Source organism: Myotis myotis, unplaced genomic scaffold, assembly GCF_014108235.1.
Source record: "Myotis myotis isolate mMyoMyo1 unplaced genomic scaffold, mMyoMyo1.p scaffold_m19_p_1, whole genome shotgun sequence".
In the NCBI taxonomy this organism is placed as follows: Eukaryota; Metazoa; Chordata; class Mammalia; order Chiroptera; family Vespertilionidae; genus Myotis; species Myotis myotis.
In genome coordinates this window covers 151,939,097-151,958,427 of record NW_023416313.1, presented here as the reverse complement: position 1 = coordinate 151,958,427, position 19,331 = coordinate 151,939,097, and the positions used below count along the sequence as shown (strand labels likewise).

The window sequence follows — 19,331 nt, the reverse complement described above, 5'->3', positions numbered from 1 at the left end:
CATATCTATCCCATTTCAGGGCCAATTTTAAATAAATCAAACTTGCACTGATTTAAGTTACATCTGCTTCTGGAGTCTAAAATTTTGATGCAATAAAAAAATAATGTGTAATTAGCACACAATCTCCACAAAGCAATTTTTTAATCTGTGGCATTAAGCAAACATTCAAATCCAATGTCAAAAGCCACAAATGAGAAGACTGGGAAATAAGAGGATTAACTTGACAAAGAGAGATAGACAAAAAAAACAAGATAGCATTTTTTGAATACCCATATTCAATATTTTGTCTTATCTTTCCTTTAATATAAAGTAATTGAATTAAAATTTCATGGTTGCTCCATGAGAGCTGCTCCAAAACTCACCCAGTATTTTTGTTATTAACCCCAAACAGTAGCTTGAAAACAAAATCTCTGCTTGAATCTCTTGTATCTCATCTTTTAAATTAAGATATATGTAGTTCCACATAGCAGCCAGCTGCCAGAGAGAATATAAAATTAGGTGTCTACTGTAAGAGGGCAATTCCTTGAAGAGAACTAAAAGCCTGGGAATATTACCAGAGGGGCAGTAAATATGCATAAATATTCACAACGGTTAGACAACACTATAGGTAAATTAAGGTCCACCACTGATCCAAATCATTTTAGAGTTGGAAGAGAACTTAGGATTGATGAGAAAAATGGGACTAAACAGGTTAAGTGACTTTCTTAAAGTTATACAAAGAGAGGAAAATCCTGGTCTCCTGACTTCCAATACACTGCCTTCCCTCTACAATATGGATATTACCTGTCAAGCAACTCTTCCATTTTGAGTCAAAATGTCATTTCAAGGGGCAAGAAATTACTTACATGACCCCAGGGGTATTGTTCAGTGAATGCCGACAATTATGTGAGTCTTTCTCAACCTTCCCTTCCCCAACACCCTCCTATCACTAACAGTACAGCACTACTCCAGCTACAGCAGTTTTTAAGATTTTCTTCCAAGTGTGCCCCTGGGTTGCTCTTCCCTCTCACCTTCCTCGTGTTTTTATTTTTATTTTTAAACCACTCGTTTTCCCCCCACACATGCAAAATAAGAGCTCTTTCAAATCATTTTAATAACGTGGCAGTCAAAACACGAAAAGCAGACTCAAACTTGTTTTCTTAAAGGGAGGGTGCTACCATGATTGCTTCCCACAAGCATGATCTAAGGTAATGATGACACCGATTCCAAAGAGCAAGGGTGGTAAGAAGACCTCAAGGCTCACAGACCGAAAAGCTCGGTTTCGGAAAAGTCTCAGAGGGGTCGCCGGTGGCAGGAGAGACATGAAATTTAAGGGACCTTCACAGGACAGGGCGCGGCTGCTGGGTCATCAGCACCTTGAAACGTTTCTTGATGGTGACTCGGTGTCGAGAGTATTTGTCGTCTGGGGAGAACCGAGCAGGATGGGCCGAGCAGGTCTGTTGTCCAATAGGATCAAACTTCTGCTCGAGGAAGAAAAGAGAGGACATAATCTCAGGACCGCAGTGATGAGAAAACGCAATCACCGGCATCGTAAGAGACATGGAGGTTGGGATAGGGAAAGGGACCCGCGAAACAGAGTCAACAGGAAGACAGGACGCTCGAGACAGGACGCTCGAGTGGTCACAACAAGCAGTCCTACACCCCAGCTTCCACCACGCCAGGCTTCTGGGCTGGCTAGTTCCCCTCACCCAGCTAGGCAACTCGGTGGCTAATCTCAACCCCTCCTCCCCCCTACAATTCTCACCAAGCCCATGTACATCTGTTCCCTCTCCTCACCTTCAGGGTATAGACCCGGTCTCCCTGTTCATTGAGGTAATACTGGAGAAACATGATCTCGCTGAAGCAGGAGGTTCTAATTGCGTCTGCACTTCTCGGTCTACTGAGGGCCTCACGTGGTCGCCAACTTTCTTCCGGTATAACCGGAAATCTCTCTCAAGGCATGCCGGGAAATGTAGTCAATTGTGCGCCTTTCTCCATGGGGCAGAAGGCGGCGCGCTAGTGCAGGGCTTGGCCCAGTTGCAACCAAGTTGCAACCTTGCAGCCATTGGCGCCCATTTTGCAACCTTGTAGGTGTTTTTAAGACACGTGAAATGTGCCCAGTTGTGTGCCAGACATTTCTAGGCATTAACAGGGGGGTAGGGACAGATATGGGATGAACATTATTGAATATAATCCTTTCTTTATCAAAAAATGTACACCCATTTCATGGGCAGTGGGTTTCTAGTGCCTGGGAAAACAAATGGCGCCAGGATTCAGAGCCCCTTTACCTTAGAGAAGAAAGAAAGATTTCTTTCCTCCCCTCTTATATATCCGGTTCCCCCAGCCCTATCTTAAAGTATTGGCGGTAAGAGTGCATGATGGGTATTCAATGTACAGCAAGGAGAGCGTGCAGTTATCTTATGAAACTGGTGGAGTATGCTTTAGTGGTCGAACCAAGATTCAAACTCGGGCCTCTACCACGAATTCAGGGCTCCTTCTTATAGTGGTGAGTAACTAATAATAGCATAATAAGATCTACTTCCTAGGGGTATTTTGAATATTTTAAAGAACTAGAAATTCTCTTATAGGGCTCTGGTTTAAAGAAATGAAAATTGGAACTCAGATAGCATAACAAAGATGGCCGTTGCAGTATTACTTATAATCGCAAGAGTATTGGAATATATATTACTTTTATAATATATAAAACCTGAAAGCTCTTTTTAAAAAAAGGAATATAGTCATGTGTGAAAGGGTGCTACAACCACAGGGTAATAAATTTTTGATTGAAGTTGATGTTTCCAAAGTACTTGGTCCTGGGACGTGAATTTCAAAGGTTGCTGTTCGAGTGCTTGATGATATTGAGAAGTGTTTGGAAAAGAAGCAGCAATCTATGTAACGTCCTGTTTCTGTTTTAGCTTTTTTTCTAAAATAGTCTTTCAATGATGCTCAATTTAATTCAACACCGGACATATGCGTTCCTGAAAAACTTTACATTAAAATATCTGACTTGCGTTGTCATGAAAAAAAAAAAAAAGAATATAAATGTAATGATACAGACACATTTACTTGTAGTGCATAAAATATCTCTGCAAGGATTCACAATAAACATAATACTGGTTTGCTTTAAGACAAAGTACTTGGGTTCCAGAAGAAAGGAGTGCGAGGTAGACTGCTGTTTGCGGTTTTGCATACTTTTACTTTAGAACCAATAGCGTGGTGAAGGCCTCGAGTGGGGCAGGGGCTGGATGCAGGAGAAAGAGGACTAAAAATAGGGGACTTCTATAATACTGTCAACAAAAATGAAAAAAAAAACCCTACACATATATGGATAGCCCATGGACACAGACAATAAATATTGTGGTGAGGACTAAGGGGGGGGGGAGGGCGGGGAGGAGCGGGAACTGGGTGGAGGTGGGCCAAGCGGGGAGGGGAAAAATGGAGGCATCTGCAATAGTGTCAACAAAAACATTAAAATAATAAAAACATTTTAAAAATTATTGAACAGCCCAGCCAGCGTGGCTCAGTGGTTGCGCGCCCACCTATGGAGGCTCCATTTTGAATCCGGTCTGCATTGCTGGCTTCATTCCCAGTAGGGGGAGCCGGGGAGGGGGAAGGGCGCAGGAGGCAGCCAAGCAATGGTTCTCTCTCATCATTGATGTTTCTCTTTCTCTTTCTCTCTCTCTCTCTCTCTCTCTCTCTCTCTTTCTCTCTCTCTCTCTCTCTCTCTCTCTCTCTCTCTCTCTCTCTCTCTCTCTCTCTCATTTTCTCTCTGAAATCAATAAAAACATATTTTTAAAAAAATGATTTAACAAAATATTTAAACAAAAAAAATAACAGACAAAAGGACTTTTTGGTTTTGATATTTTAGGCTGAATGCCAGTGTGGGGATTTTATGCCAAGGGTTAAGGTTGAGCCTTCCGTGGACTATAGAGCTGATGGTAGTGGATTGTTTGGGAACTGCAGGACAGCTTCCCAAGGAAATGATATGCACACAGCAGCCAAACACTCTGGATCTTTACAGACAATCCTAATTTCAGATATTCCATTCCCTATGGAATGTATTTTGAGTTGGTTCAGATAATATAGCCAGCCCTAACCGGTTTGGCTCAGTGGAAAGAGCGTCGGCCTGTGGACTGAAGGGTCCCAGGTTCGATTCTGGTCAAGGGCATGTACCTTAGTTGCGGGCACATCCCCAGTGGGGGTGTGTACAGGAGGCAGCTGATCGATATTTCTCTCTCATCGATGTTTCTAACTCTCTATCCCTCTCCCTTCCTCCCTGTAAAAAAACAATAAAAAAACATTTTAAAAAGAAGAAAATATAGCCAACACTGAATTAAATCAAGGGTCTGCCACAACCTGCTATTAATAGGAAGTCAGTTACAGAACTGGGTGAGATTGAAGGGCACAAAACTAAATATACTGATGAACAATTGTGTAGGGAATACAGATGTAAAATATAATGTTGGGACTCTGAGAAAAAGTTACAATTTACCCTAAAGAGGCACACAACAATTGTGTTGCCAAACTCTGGTTCGGGAGGAGTTCCTAGTTACTGCCAATTTACCAGAGCCCCTTGTGGAGTATCTCCCTACCCCCACCCCACATGTCCCTCGCCCCTCCCCCACTACAGAATGCCTTAAGTCCTAGATTCTAGTTCTGTTTTGATTTTATCTTTACCCTTCCCTCCTCGGATCCCTGTGTATCTACTGGAGCCAGGTTATTCTCTGGGGCCTGGACCTGACTTTCTCATTCTGGAGGCTTCTTCTAGACAGCCAGGGGTAGTGCCCAAACCTGAGAGGATGACTTCAGATGGAGGCAACTCTGCAGGTGTGTGTGTTGAGGGGTGGGGGGTGGGTCTCCTTGGAGATTCAAATTTGATACTTTACCTGGGGATGAGCACTTGGATTGACCTAGAGGTATGTGAGAGCACTAGACTCCTCCAAAAGCATCACACTTGGGGAAGCTAGTGAAGGAGACTGTGCCATTAAGACTGGGGGCTGGGGAAGGAAAAGGCCCTTTTGGGAGGTAGATCAAAGCAGCTCAGAGAGTGCTGATGTATAGAGAAGGGATGGCAGTTAGCAACTTGCTACTCTGGAAGAGGGACCCCTTCAGCACGTGTTGGTGTGGCAGGGACAGGGAGTATGTATGTATGTGTGACACTGAGATGGTTCAAGGGGAAGACCCAAGTTCCTGTGTCTTCCTTAGGTAATTGGAGCTTGATCCAGAATTTTGCCATGAGAGAATTGAGCTGGGGTCACTCTCAATGTGTTGGGGGGTGGGGTGGGATGGAGGCCCCTCTAAAAAGCTGTTCAGTGGAGTTATCTGTTGCCAAGTCAGTAGAGAAATGCCCTCCTGAAAGCTAGACTGGAAGGTACTATAACCTCTGCTCGGGGTCTCATGGCTCCTTCCAGCCCCGGAGATGCTTCTCTTTCAGTTCAGGGAGCAGTTTTCCTTGATTCCCCCCAGGGCCAGGACGAGAACCGGGGCTTCCCTGAGAAGCTCTAATTTTTCTACTTTTTGTGGAACTCAGGCCATCAGACCCTTTTCATTGTGTCTACACCCCTGGCCCTCTGCTCTATGGTTGAGATGATGAGTTTGCTCATATTCCCTGTCTCCTTCATGGGCAGGAAGTAGACACTGAATATTGTTAGTTTGCCAGTGAATCGTATCTAATAAAGAGGGAATATGCTAATTGATTCTCACACCATGGCAAAGATGGTGGTGCCCACAGCCAATAAGGAGGAGATATGCTAATTGGCTGTCCCACCCTAAAAGATGGTGATGCCCACAGCCACAAGATGACGGTGCCCAGTCTCCTCAGCCCCGCCGGGGTGGCAGGCCTGGGCACTCCGCGTGCCTGCCTCCAGAGTCCTCCAGCCCCTTCAGCCCTCCAGCCGCCCAGGGCTGACCTGAGGCGCAGGCAAGCCTTGGATGGCAGCTGCCCAGCCGCCCAGGGCTGCCTGAGGCTCAGGTAACCAGGGCTGGCTGAGGCTTGTGCTGCCAACAGTGGCAGCAGCAGAGGTGTGATGGGGGCATCGCCATCCCCTGATCACCGGGTCGCCTCCCACCCCTGAGGGCTCTCAGACTGAGAGAGGGGGCAGGCCGGGCTGAGGGACCACCCCCTCCAGTGCATGAATTTTCATGCACCGGGACTCTAGTATTCTTTATCAGAAGGGGAGGAGAGTAGCATGAAATTAGGCAGATGATCTATTATTATAAAAAGTCCTAGGAGACACATGTCCTGATTCATTAAGTAATGTTTTCATGTATTTATCCTTGGTCTCTTAGAGCCCACATAACTCTTTCTTAGCAGCTACTCTTTCAGACTTCATTGTCAGTCCCTTATTCTTGGTGGATCCTAAATTCTGATAGCAGCTCCAAGCAGAACCACAGATAGCTGCATTGCCAAATTTTAACATGTGCAGCAGCTACTCAATGCTCTGGAAAACTCCCTTCCTACACCATCCCACCCTCACCCGTTTCCTGGTCCTTATCTCTAGTCATTCCTGCTATTATATAACAAAATTTCTGAGAACCAAACATTTAATCTACACCCCCTTTCCTGGGAACAGTGTTTCTGTGAGTGGTGGCCAGAGCACAGAGCAGCTGTGAAAGCAGTGTTCAGGTGGTTTGAATGGCTTTGGACTATGTTGGAATAAGAGATGCTCCTGTATGCTGGGTGGGATGTGAGCTTGATCTAGAATTTTGGAGCATGAGCTCTTGGGGCCAAGGACCATTGCAACTTCTCCAGTGTAATAATTTTCAGTGGGAAGTAAGGGACATCAAAACCACTGGGAGGACATTTGCAAACTACACAAGTTTCCCCTCCATATACCCTTCCTCACCTGCTGAGAATCGGAGCTCTGGTTCTTCAAAGACTAAAGTAGGACTCTGATAACCTACTTTCTGGTCTGCTTTTCTCCTGTTCCATTCCCTGTTTTTCTTTGTCTCAACAGCATCTCCATTGCCTGGACCAGATATGACCATGAAACCTGGCACTGCCCTGTCTCCTTTCACTGCACTTCCCATCCCCCCATCTGCTCCTGGCCCCCCAGACCAGTCACCCTGGGAGCTGCCTCCACAGCCCCCCATGCCTTCAGCTTTCTCTCCAGGCAACCCTCTGGTGCTCTCTCCTTTCCCCAATCCATTGTTGGTGACAGGGGATGGGGTCCCCGGCCACAGTGGGGCTGAAGCTGGCAAGGCCATTGTCAAAGTCAAGACAGAAGGGGGGGCAGCTGAGCCCTCTCACGCTCAGAACTTTATCCTTACTCGGACTGCCCACAATTGGATTGCCTCAGGTGCTCCCTGTGGGGTCTCCGAAGGCCCTCCACCTCAATTTGTGATAGCCTCTAACATGAAGACCCTTCTGCCCACTGAGGCTGTTGGGGTGAGCCAGGAGGGCCTCCCAGGCCTTCCTGCTCAGGTTGCAGCACCAGCCGCCCAACTGGCTCCCATTGTGCCCCCCGAAAAGGCTTGGCCAGGGCCACCTGGGACAACTGGAGAAGGGGGTCTGGCAATGGCCCAATCCAAGCCATCACTGGCTGACCTCTCCTATACCTCCAAGGGTGTTTATGAGAACTTCCGACGCTGGCAGCGCTACAAAGCCTTGGCCCGGAAGCACTTATCCCAAAGTCCTGATGCAGAAGCTCTTTCTTGCTTTCTTATGTAAGTGGGGAGACCTGGGATTAATTTATCTAGAGCTTTTAACCAAGGAGGGCTCTGGGATGGACAAAAGAAGTTAGGCCACGTAGGAATACTTGAGGCAGGTCATGAGGGTGATGGAGATGCTAAGACTACAAAAAGCATGATGATTGTGATAACAGTAATATACAAGCCTTCAGGTGTCTTCTCTCCAGTCTCAACTCTGAGTTCAGGCAAGCGTTTTTATGGTAATCCTCATTTAGGGGTGAGAAGACTGAAGCTCAGAGAGGTTTCCTGCCATAAAGTGTGAAGAGGTGATTGGAATGTAGGTCTCTGACACCAAGTGCCAGGATCCTCTGGTTCTATTTTAATACCTTTAGACATTGAGTTGAGCCATCCAGACCTGCGAGGATGAGGAGTGCTGGGCCCGGACCCATTCCTGTGGGAGAGGAGGACAGTGTGGGGCCAGGCAAAGAAGCTTCTGAGTGTCCCCCCACACCACCCCTATTTTATTCAAGGGAATTCAAGTTGAAATGGGAAGGTGGTAAAGCTTGCTTAGTGGTTGAGGGTCCAAGTTCCACTGCTCCCTAGATTTGCAATCCTGGGCTCAACACATCATATTTTTGCCCTCATTTTTCTCATTTAGAAAGAGAGTACTTATACCTACGACCTCAGGGGGTTGCTGAGAAGTGAAATGAGTTAGTGTATGTGAAGTGCTTAGCAGAGTGCCAGGCACAGAGAATGCTTCACTAAATGGTAGCTGCTGCTGTTGTTGTTATAAAAAGGCAATCTAGAAGAGAAAAAGAACTCACAAAAGGTCAAAATCTTTTGCTTAAGAGTATGAGCAGCCCTGACCGGTTTGGCTCAGTGGATAGAGTGTCGGCCTGTGGATTGAAGGGTCCCAGGTTCGATTCCGGTCAAGGGCATGTACCTTGGTTGCGGGCACATCCCCAGTCAGGGGTGTGCAGGAGGCAGCTGATCGATGTTTCTCTCTCATAGATGTTTCTAGCTCTCTATCTCCTCTCCCTTCCTCTCTGTAAAAAATCAAATATACATATATATAAAACAGTATGAGCAGATGCTTAGCCAAAGACCCCAGAGTCATAGGCTGTCTCTTGGGTTTATAAAACAGCATCATTGGCCATAGGGGGAATTTTCTCTTTTTCCTACGTAGACCTGCCACCTCTCTCCACTGCACGGTACCGTCAATATTTTGTGTAAATCACTAGGTAACACATGCTGCATTTTATTGGATTTAAAAAACATACATGTTGTTCCTCCAGTGGCTGGCTTTTAAAGGAATCTCCCTTTCTACTTTGACTCTGGAATGACTAAATCAAGAGGCTCTCCCCAATAATTAAGTACAGATCATCTTAACTACTCCCTGCTTTCTTCACACAATTCTGAGTCTCTCTTGGAGCCTGGCAAGCCGAATTTCGAACTCTTGAGCGAGTACTGCTTTTGGTCCTGGCCTAGTCCTGCTGTCCATACTCCAGGCCTCTAGGCAGGGTCACCCCCAAAGTGTAGCCTAGACCCTCTGCAACCGTCACCTGGGAAGCTGATGAAATGCCCTCAATTCTGGACTCGTGGGGTCCTGGAAACCATATTTATAACAAGCTTCACCAGGGTGTCCTAGGCACAATAATGCTTGAGGACGTGTTTCAGGGAGGCAAAAATGAATCACAAACAGCTTCAAGAGTATTGATATTCGACAGTCTGTGAGGGGTATCCCAGAGGCAAAAAAGCACTTACTAGTAAAAACCAACAAATGAAAACACCACATCACCTTCAATTAGAGATTCATTTGAGTTAGTGAGTGCCTTTTTTTAAAAAAAAAAAATATTTTTATTGATTTTGTACAGAGAGGAAGGGAGAAGGATAGAGAGTTAGAAACATTGATCAGCTGCCTCTTGCACATCCCCTCCTGGGGATGTGCCCGCAACCAAGGTACATGCCCTTGACTGGAATCGAACCTGGGACCCTTCAGTCTGCAGGCTGGTGCTCTATCCACTGAGCCAAACCAGTTAGGGCAGTGAGTGCCTTTTTTAAAATGCAAGAACCATTTGGCCAGGGTTAAGCCTACTTTACAATGAAACCCATTAATTTAATAACATGAGTACTTTCTTTTGAAAGTTTAGTTAAGGAAAACACTGTGAGAATTAAGGGTGGTTGATTTCAAAAGATGGGGAGAAGAAACATGTTAGATTTTGTGTGAGATTTGTAAATTTCAATGGGAAGAAAGGCCAGGATGGCCAATGAATGGATGGGAGTGGGGAGGTTTGGAAGCCCAATCAAGTGGGACATGTTGGGGAGGCAGGGGCACATTAAATCTGATGAGGGGCTGGGTGTGTGTATTAAGATGGTGTCAGGACAGGTGGATGGGGTGGGAACACTTGTAACTGTGACTGACCCATTGGGGTTTCAGTCCAGTGCTTCGTTCCCTGGCCCGGCTGAAGCCCACTATGACCCTGGAAGAGGGACTGCCAAGGGCCGTGCAGGAGTGGGATCGCACCAGCAACTTTGACCGGATGATCTTTTATGAGATGGCAGAAAAGTGAGTCTGAGGAACCCTCCTTCTCCTAATGGGGGGCTGTGTGGCTGGAAGGGTAGGGTCAGGTAAGAGAGGCTGGAGCCTGGTTGTGTGGGTGATTATTAAAAGGGATGCTAGGAGAGGGAAGGTAGGGGAGGATGGAGGTAAGGGGGAGAGATCAGCCAAAGGACTTGTATGCAGGCATATAAGCCTAACAAATGGACCCAGACAACAGGGGGGTGAGGGCATGAGTGGGGAGGGGTGGGGGCAAGAGGGGGATAAGAACACATATGTAATACCTTAATCAATAAAGAAAAACAAAACAACAAAAAAAATGGGATGCTAGGAAGAGCAGTGTGGACTAAGATGGGATCTCCTGGATCCTTGTTGCTTCTTCCACTACCTTGACTCTTGAGTTTTCTACCCTATCCCCTCTTGGAGGCTCTCCCTTTTCCAGACCTTAGGTTGTATAAGGGCCTTGATAATGAAGCTCTTAGGATGGGATTGGAGCTCAGTCAGTGTAAAAATTCCATGCTGAAGGGATCTAGCAATGAGCAGGTAAGTACTACTAGACAGATTCCTCACTATCTCACTGGCCAGGTAGCAAAGTGTCTATTGATGCCGACCTTAGGACCAGCCCTCCTCTGGAAATAGTGGCACAGAAATTGGTTACCCCTGTCATCACAGGGAGGGGTTGGTTCTCGAAGAGGCTGGTCAGGGGCAGCCAGGGTCCTGGATGCCAAGAGTGGTCTCCTGCCTTACACTACCCTCCCCCATTTATCCATGGTTTAATCATTGGTTAAATAATTCTGAGGAAAATGATCCCTTTCCTCCACACTTAGTTCCCACTTTCTCCCTCAAATCTTCTGGACCCATACCTCCTATATTTACCCTTCCCAGTCCCAGCCTTAGGACTCCTGGATCTCAGCACTGTCTCCTAGTGGGAACTGCCTTGAATGGCAGTTCCAGGCACTGCCTGGTTTCAGCTATTTTTTTATAGTTGTAGGCAGGGTCAGATGAGGCCTTGAGGAGGGGCCTGCTTGTGGGATCCCACCAGGCTGTGGCATAGGCCTGATTGAATTCAACAAGTCTGTATTCATTGCTGCTCCATACCCTTGGTGATGCTGTGTGAGATAAGGCATGAAAAAGAAGTGAAAGCCATGGCTCTGTCCTGGAGAAGCTTACAAGCTCTACATTGTTCATTTTCTTTTTTTTGTTTTGTTTTGTTTTGCAAAGTCCTTTATTATTCTCATTTTTTCTTTTTTTAATATCAAATCTTTATTGTTCAGATTATTACAGTTGTTCCTCTTTTTTCCCCCCATAGCTCCCCTCCACCCGGTTCCCACCCCACCCTCTGCCCTTACCACCCCCCCCCATCATCCATAGGTGTATGATTTTTGTTCAGTCTCTTCCTGCACCCCCACGCCCCTTTCCCCCCGAGAATAGTCAGTCCACTCCCTAGAATCTATGTCCCTGATTCTATTATATTCACCAGTTTATTCTGTTCATCAGATTATTTATTCACTTGATTTTTATTTTTATTTTTTTAAATTAAATCTTTATTGTTCAGATTATTACAGTTGTTCCTCTTTTGTTCCCCCCATAGCTCGCCTCCACCCAGTTCCCACCCCACCCTCTGCCCTTACCCCTCCCACTGTCCTCATCCATAGGTGTACGATTTTTGTCCAGTCTCTTCCTGCACCCCCACACCCCTTTCCCCCCAAGAATTGTCAGTCCACTCCCTTTCCATGCCCCTGGTTCTATTATATTCACCAGTTTACTCTGTTCATCAGATTTTTTATTCACTTGATTTTTAGATTCACTTGTTGATAGATGTGTATTTGTTCATAATTTGTATCTTTACCTTTTTCTTCTTCTTCCTCTTCTTAAAGGATACCTTTCAGCATTTCACATAATACTGTTTTGGTGGTGATGAACTCCTTTAGCTTTTTCTTATCTGTGAAGCTCTTTATCTGACCTTCAATTCTGAATGATAGCTTTGCTGGGTAAGGTAATCTAGGTTGTAGGTTCTTGCTATTCATCACTTTGAATATTTCTTGCCACTCCCTTCTGGCCTGCATAGTTTCTGTTGAGAAGTCAGCTGACAGTCGTATGGGTACTCCCTTGTAGGTAACTGAGTTTCTTTCTCTTGCTGCTTTTAAGATTCTCTCTTTGTCTTTTGCTCTTGGCATTTTAATTATGATGTGTCTTGGTGTGGTCCTCTTTGGATTCCTTTTGTTTGGTGTTCTCTGCGCTTCCTGGACTTGTAAGTCTATTTCTTTCACCAGGTAGGGGAAGTTTTCTGTCATTATTTCTTCAAATAGGTTTTCAATATCTTGCTCTCTCTCTTGTTCTGGCACCCCCATAATTCGGATGTTGGTGCGCTTGAAGTTGTCCCAGAGGCTCCTTACACTATCATCATATTTTTGGATTCTTTTTTCTTTTTGTTTTTCCAGTTGGGTGTTTTTTGCTTCTTCGTATTTCAAATCTTTGACTTGATTCTTGTGGTCCTCTAGTCTGCTGTTGGAACTCTGTATAATATTGTTTATTTCAGTCAGTGTATGCTTAATTTCTAGTTGGTCCTTTTTCATATCCTTGAGGGTCTCACTAGATTTCTTGACGGTCTCACTAAATTTATCTGTGGTTTCAAGAAAATTCTTGAAAAACCTTATAACTGTGGTTTTGAACTCTATATACAGTAGTTTGCTTTCCTCTATTTCTGTCATTTGTGTCCTGTTTCTTTGTCTTTGCATTTTTTATGCTTCCCTGTGTTGATAGAGTGGCTTTCTGTGCTAGGTGTCCTATAGGGCCCAGTGGCTCAGCCTCCCCAATTATCTGGGGTGGACACTCTTGGTGCACCCCTTTGTGGTCTTTGTGCACAGTCTTGTTGTAGTTAAGCCTTGATTGTTGTAGGTATCACTAGGAGGAATTGACCTCTAGGCCAATTGGCTGTGAGAATCAGCTGTGTCTGCAGTGGGAGAACTTCTGTGCTGAAGACACCCTTCTGGGGCAAGACTTGCTTCAGTGGGGCTTTGGTGCTCACTGAGTCTGCCCCCTGAGTGTGTCCCTTATGGATCTGAGGAGTTGTAATCTGGATCGTCCCACTCTGACCACTGGGTACACTGGCTCCTGGATCTCTAAGGAGGTGATAAATTAGCCTCTGCCTGAGTCTACCCATTAGGAGCTATGGAGAGATCTGCAGATTCCTCTTCTTTGTTTGGAGTTTGGAGGTGTCCAGATGAGGCCCAGCTGTGAAGCAATGCAAGCTTTGGCCTTGGGCCTTCTTTTGGAAGTTCTGGGTCTCTCTGACCCAGCTGCAGTTTGTTAGGTAATTTTCAGATTGCAAAGGGCCAGGCCTTTCATATGCAAAAGCCTCTGCGCACAGCTTGGGTGGGGCAGGGTCTTAGGGGATCAACAGGGTTGAGCAAACAGCTATGGCTGCTCCCCAGTCCTACCCTAAGAGGCCCCGCATCTCAGTGTCCCGGTAATCGCCGCAAGCACCTCTGAGAGAGAGCCGCCCTCGAGTTCCCACTGATGCTAGACTGTTCAGTTTCTCCCCGTATGAGTCTGGGTCCCCAGAGACTCGCCTGGAACTAGAGTTCAGAGCAGTCTGGAGCTTGAGACTCCCTCCTGATTCAAAAAGACAGCCGCGTCCTCAGTTGCCAGCACTAGCCACGTGCACCTCTGTACCTCTGCACTTTACTTCTGCACCTCCTCTGAGTCTCAGCGTGCTTTTCTCTTTCCTTCTAGTTGTAGAATTTCCACTCAGCCAGCCTTCCTGTGGTTCTGGATGATGTTCATTTTGCCTTTTAGTTGTATTTTTGAAGTTGTTGTGCGAGGTAGCAATTTCCGGTGTTTACCTATGTCGCCATCTTGGTTTCTCTCCATTGTTCATTTTCTTAACAAGCTTCCTAGGTGATGACTGTAGGTGAAGGGACTGTGTGGTGATCTTATGAGGTTTCCTCAGATGTGTTACGTGGTCATCTGTGAGCAGCTGCCTCCTGGCGTCTGGGTTCCTGATGGATGTGGCCTTAACACTGCCTGGCCCTTCTTCCCCCTCTGCAGGTTCATGGAGTTTGAGGCTGAGGAGGAGATGCAGAATAATAGCACACCACTGGTGAATGGGTCCCAGGGTTTGCCTCCTGCAGCCCCTCTGAAAGTTGATCCTCCAGCGCTCCAGGCCCCTGAGGTTTGCCAGCAACCAGGTAAGGCTACCAGTTCTAACAGAAGCCTTACACCAGAGGCTCAAAGGAAGGCATACGGAAAGCAAGCATGGGTTGGGCAAGGCATTGCCCTTGCTTCTGCCTCTTTTCCTCCAGAGGGTGGCATTAGATGTTCCAAACAGGGCAAATATAGGAGACTGGGTTCTCCGGTTCCCTTGGTCCCAATCTAGGTATGGATCTTGGCCAAGTAAACCAACTACTCTCTCATCGAGGCTGTAAGTGCAGCCTATAATACCTCATCTGCCTAAGAAATGGGGCCTGGATTAGGGGATTTCTTGGAATTTCGGGGGTTGCAAGATTCTTCATACAGTGGCTCTCTCTCAGGCCCTGCAGCCCCTCAATCTTTTCCCATGGGTGGTACTTTCCGGGGAGGTCCTATCCAGCCTGGAGCCATTTGTGTTCTCCCATGGGGTTGGGAGGCAGAAACTGTAGTCTTGGTGCCACTTTCCATTCCCCCTTTGCATCTCTTCCCTTAGTGTATATCCCCAAGAAGGCAGCCTCCAAGTCACGGACCCCCCGCCGGCGGCAGCGCAAAACCCAGAGGCCTCCAGTTCCCGAGGCACCCAAGGAAATCCCACCAGAAGCTGTGAAAGAGTACGCTGACATCATGGAAGGGCTGGTGGGGAGCCACTTGGCCACTGGGGAGTCGGATGAAAGACCGAAAGAGGAGGAGCAGCCACAGGAGGACGAAGGGCTGTATCCAGATCCAGATCTCCTGAGCTACATCGAGGAGCTGTGTTCGCAGGAGGACTTTGTCTCCAAGGTGGGGGCCGGGCCTGGAGGTCTGGTTTCTAGTAGATCCTGGGGTGGGAACTCCAGGGAACCAGAGATCTAGGGTTCTGCCCTCAACTCTGTTCTGTACTGAGCAATGCATGTGCATGTATGCACGCATGTGAATGTGTACAGCTGGTGGTGGTCATGGCTTATAACAGCCTCGGCTGGGGAGGGCGCTTATGGCTTCTCGAGAGCCTCTTGGTTCACAAGTTACCTCCTGTCAGACTCATATCACTTTTCCTTCTGTTGCCCAGGTGGAGGCCATCATTCACCCCCAATTTCTGGCAAATATACTGTCCCCAGAAGAACATTGGGACCCCTTGGCTTTAATGGAGGAGCTGGAGCAAGAAGAAGGACTCAGTCTTGCCCAGGTAATCCTGAGGGGTTGGGGGTTTCAGAACAGGAAGCTTGCATGTTGTTAACTAATCCTACACTGTCGTGAATGGTATGACTTCTGGAGATGAACAGCTTCAGGACTGGGCTACGGGTACTGAACAGTCGGTAAGGGACTGTGGACATGCAGGAAAAGGGAAGCGTAAGGGCTCAAAGTGTGGGAATAAGGCCCAAGAAGGCAGAAAAGAGCTATGGTATCTGTCTTTAATACTGTCACTTAAGCCACTTGCTTGCATTTTCTGCCCTGCCCATCCACTCAGCCACCCCTCCCCACAACCATGTGTAGCATAGCATGCTATGTGTCCATTCTCCTTCCAGCTGGTTCAGAGGCGACTCCTGGCCCTGGAGGAGGAAGAGGATGCAGAGGCAGCTCCAAGTTGCACTGGAGCTCAATTGGACTCAAGTGCTTCTGTTTCTGATGAGGATGAAGATGGGGGTGGACGGTTTCGGCCTTCACCTGGGCATAGGGTGGCTGGGGGCACTGTTTGCCTTGGGAAATCTGCTTCTCCAGGAGAGCGAGCAAGGGAAATGCATAGTGGGCAGGAACTGGCCCTAGATGGCCCAAGGGGCATGTGCAGGGATGGGAACATCCTGACATCTCCCAGCAGCTGGGACTTGCCCATAGAACTTGCAGCTCCACAGGGAACTCAAGGGTTCTTAGGTACAGAGGGAAGAGGACCTGGAAAGGTTGCAAACCAAATATCCCCACACCCAGGTGATTACGTGGGAGGTGTTGGGTCTCCTGGGCACTCCCTGGTGGCTGACGGGCCTTCCGAGGAGGCTCTGTCCCTTTGCTGGCAGGAAGATCTCCAGCTCGAATTATTTCCCAGTTTGGAAGCGGTGCTCGCAGAGCCAGAGCTGGCTCCTCTGCAAGAACCCGGGCTACAGACAGGGGGTGTTGGAGTGCTGCATCCAGGGCAGGAGCTGCTAGCAGAGCCCCAGGAAGGCTGCTCAGGAGTCATGTGGGGAGGTGACCGAAGTCCTCTTGTGCTTCAGAGCTTTGACCAGAGCTTTTCCCCTAGAGCAGCTGAGGACAAGGACGAGGATGGGGTCTCGTTCAGTCCAGGGCTCTGGTTTAGCAGTGAGATGGATGAAGTAGGCTTAGAGTTGCCCTTACAAATCGAGGTCACAGAGAACTTCCAGGATGATGGGGAATATGTACCTGAGCATCAGGGGGGCTTCCAGGCACTGGGTCCAAGAGAAACCACAGCACCTGGGGCTCTGGGGAGCAGTCCAATTCTCTGTGGAGGCACAGATGCCACAGCTGCCCTAGGAAAGAGGAACTATAGCCTAGCCTTGAGGCCTCAAGAAAATAGAGAACAGAGTCCTGAGACTATACAGGATCTCAGTGATCTGTGGGCTCAAGATTGCCTTCCGTTCCTGGAAGGCAGTATCGATGCCTCCGCACTGGTTTCCAAAGAAATCCTCCTGCCTGCTTGTCAAGGCAATGTCCTGATCCTGGGGACCCAGGATGCCTCCACCTTCCCTGAGGCCAGCCAAGAGGCAGGGAACAGAGGCAGTTCCATTTCTCTGTTGGAAACCACATTTGACAGCAATATACTAGATGTTGGAGATGGCTGCGGCCTCCCGTTAGGGGTCAGTGAGGATACCGGCCTGCTACATTTTAGTTATCACCCCCCAGGAGAGGGCAGGGAGGACACTGATTGGTTGAATTCAAAAGACCTTGCTCCCTTCCTAGGGAATCAAGAGTCTTATGCCCATGGGACTCCCAAGGCAACATCTTCCCGGGGCCTTTCGAGAACTTCCCCTCGATGGGGAGCCAGGGGTGCCTCAGTTCTGAAAGAAGCCTCTCCTGTTAGAGGAGCATGCAGTCCAGCAGGTGGGGCCAAAGGAAAGGAGGAGGAGGAGGAGGTGGAGGAAGAGGAGGAGGAGGAGGATGATGAGGAGGAAGATGAGGAACTCTCTGGCTTTGCCTACCTCTTGGCCTCTAAACTAAGCCTGTCACCAAGGCGTCCTCCTCTTGGTCCTCACCCTGCTCCAGGCCTGCCCTCCACGGGAGGTCAGGGGCTCCAGAGAGCATCCTGCGCCCTCTCTGCGGAGGCAAGCCGCCCTGGCCAGCCTCCATATCCTGTTGCTAAGTCTAGGAAGCGAGCTCTAGTTGCAGGTCCAGTACCTACTGGAAAGAGGCCCTACCTGGGACCAGAACTTGCGGTCTCTGGGGAGAAAACCCTGGCTCTACCCTCGCAGCCTCGTAAAAGAAGGCGTGACGGTCTGGGCTCAGGCAGGAGGAAGAAACGCCGCCGTTGCCAGTAGGGAGCAGCAGCACCTTCCTATCCCTCCTGCCAGTCCCTGAAGCCAGGGCCCCTTGAATAGGTTTCACCCCAGTTGCACACAAACCAGAGACTTGTTCTCAGTTCTTTGTTTTTGTAGTTCTGCGAAAGTGGTTAGTGTGAGGAGGGAGGTCACAGCAGCTTAGGTTTGAGGAGGTGCCGTGGTGGGAGGTGAGGGCGAAGTACCTTCGAAAGAGTTGTATGAGAACAAAATGAATAAAGGTTTCTTTTTTGTTAGAAAGTACTCTCGATGTGCTCATTTATATTCACTTCTTGGCTCCCAGATGGGGTAAGATGCTCTACAGAAAGGTGGGACGGCCTTGGATTCCACAGATTGACACCTTTTCTGCCGTTAGCCTTATTCAGGCTCTCTGATAAGCCCCAGCACTGAGAAGTCCCCGTGAGACTTCATCCCTCCCCCTCATCGTAGGCCATACCTCATGTGGGTATTTGGAGGGTTTCTCTGCACAGCCTGTCATTGTCTGTTTCCTTTTAAGTCTATATGGAGCCCTGGCTGGTGTGCTCAGTTGTTAGAATGTCAGCTCACACACTGAAGGGTTTCATGTTCAATTCCCAGTCAAGGGCATGTACCTGGGTTGCAGGTTCCATCCCCGGCCCAGTGGTCAGGGCACACATGGGAGGCAATCAATAGATGTGTCCCACATTGATGTTTCTCTCCTGTCCTCTCCTTTACTCTCCAAAAATCAGTGGAAAAATATCCTCAGGTCAAGGTAAGGATTAAAAAAAAGAGATTACCAAAAAACCCCCCACAGAAGTCTATATGGAAAGATGCTGCCGGTGTGGCTCAGTGGTTGAGCATCTACCCATGAACCAGGTCATGGTTCAATTCCTGGTCAGGGTACATGGCTGGGTTGTGGGCTGAATCCCCAGTAGGGGTCATGCAGGAGGCAGCCAATTGGTGATTCTCTTGCATCACTGATGTTTCTCTCTCTCTCTTCCTGAAATCAATAAAAACATATATATGTGTGTGTGTAGAGAGAGAAATATGCTAATTAACTGGGACGCAGTAACAGGTCAACCTGACAGGAGGCTGCACCCGCAGCAAGGGGGTGGGGCGGGGCGGCAGGGGCCTCCACGTGCCTGGGCTGGGGGAGGGCCTGATCAGCAGCGGCCACAGCTGCTTCAAGTGCCAGAGAGTGAGGCAAGGCCTACCGGCGACTCGAGGGTGGGTGGCGCCGCACTATTTCAAATCACGCGCTGGGCTCCTAATATATATATATATATGAAAGATGCCCTTTAAAAAACCTGGGATAGGTATTTAATTTTTAAAATATAACTTTCCATAACTGTGTCTAGACATGCACCTCTCTATAGGAGGGCCTATTTTCTTCTTCCTTGAAAAGAGGCTGGACAGAAGGGACTGAAGTGTCCTCAATTCAATCCCATGGCAGAAAAACCCTCTTGTGTGGTTGGTCTGAGCTACAGAGAGGAGGCATCAATCTCAGTAGGATTATTAAATATGGAATGGCAGTTAGCTAT

General features: G+C 47.9%; 2 protein-coding genes across 2 annotated transcripts; one reads left to right on the top strand and one right to left on the bottom strand.

The window, feature by feature from the left end:
* Positions 1–1,073: 1,073 nt before the first annotated feature.
* Positions 1,074–1,913, bottom strand: NOP10 (NOP10 ribonucleoprotein). Its single transcript, XM_036296185.1, has 2 exons — positions 1,777–1,913; positions 1,074–1,460 (listed from the first exon to the last, which is right to left on the bottom strand). The coding sequence occupies exons 1-2, from the start codon at positions 1,828–1,830 to the stop codon at positions 1,320–1,322; spliced, it is 195 nt and encodes a 64-aa protein (XP_036152078.1). The 5' UTR covers positions 1,831–1,913; the 3' UTR covers positions 1,074–1,319.
* Positions 1,914–4,763: 2,850 nt separating this feature from the next.
* NUTM1 (NUT midline carcinoma family member 1) lies at positions 4,764–17,814 on the top strand. The gene is made up of 7 exons (XM_036324490.1): positions 4,764–4,794; positions 6,936–7,644; positions 10,046–10,174; positions 14,216–14,355; positions 14,850–15,136; positions 15,402–15,518; positions 15,859–17,814. The coding sequence occupies exons 1-7, from the start codon at positions 4,779–4,781 to the stop codon at positions 17,812–17,814; spliced, it is 3,354 nt and encodes a 1,117-aa protein (XP_036180383.1). The 5' UTR covers positions 4,764–4,778.
* The last annotated feature ends 1,517 nt before the right edge of the window (positions 17,815–19,331 follow it).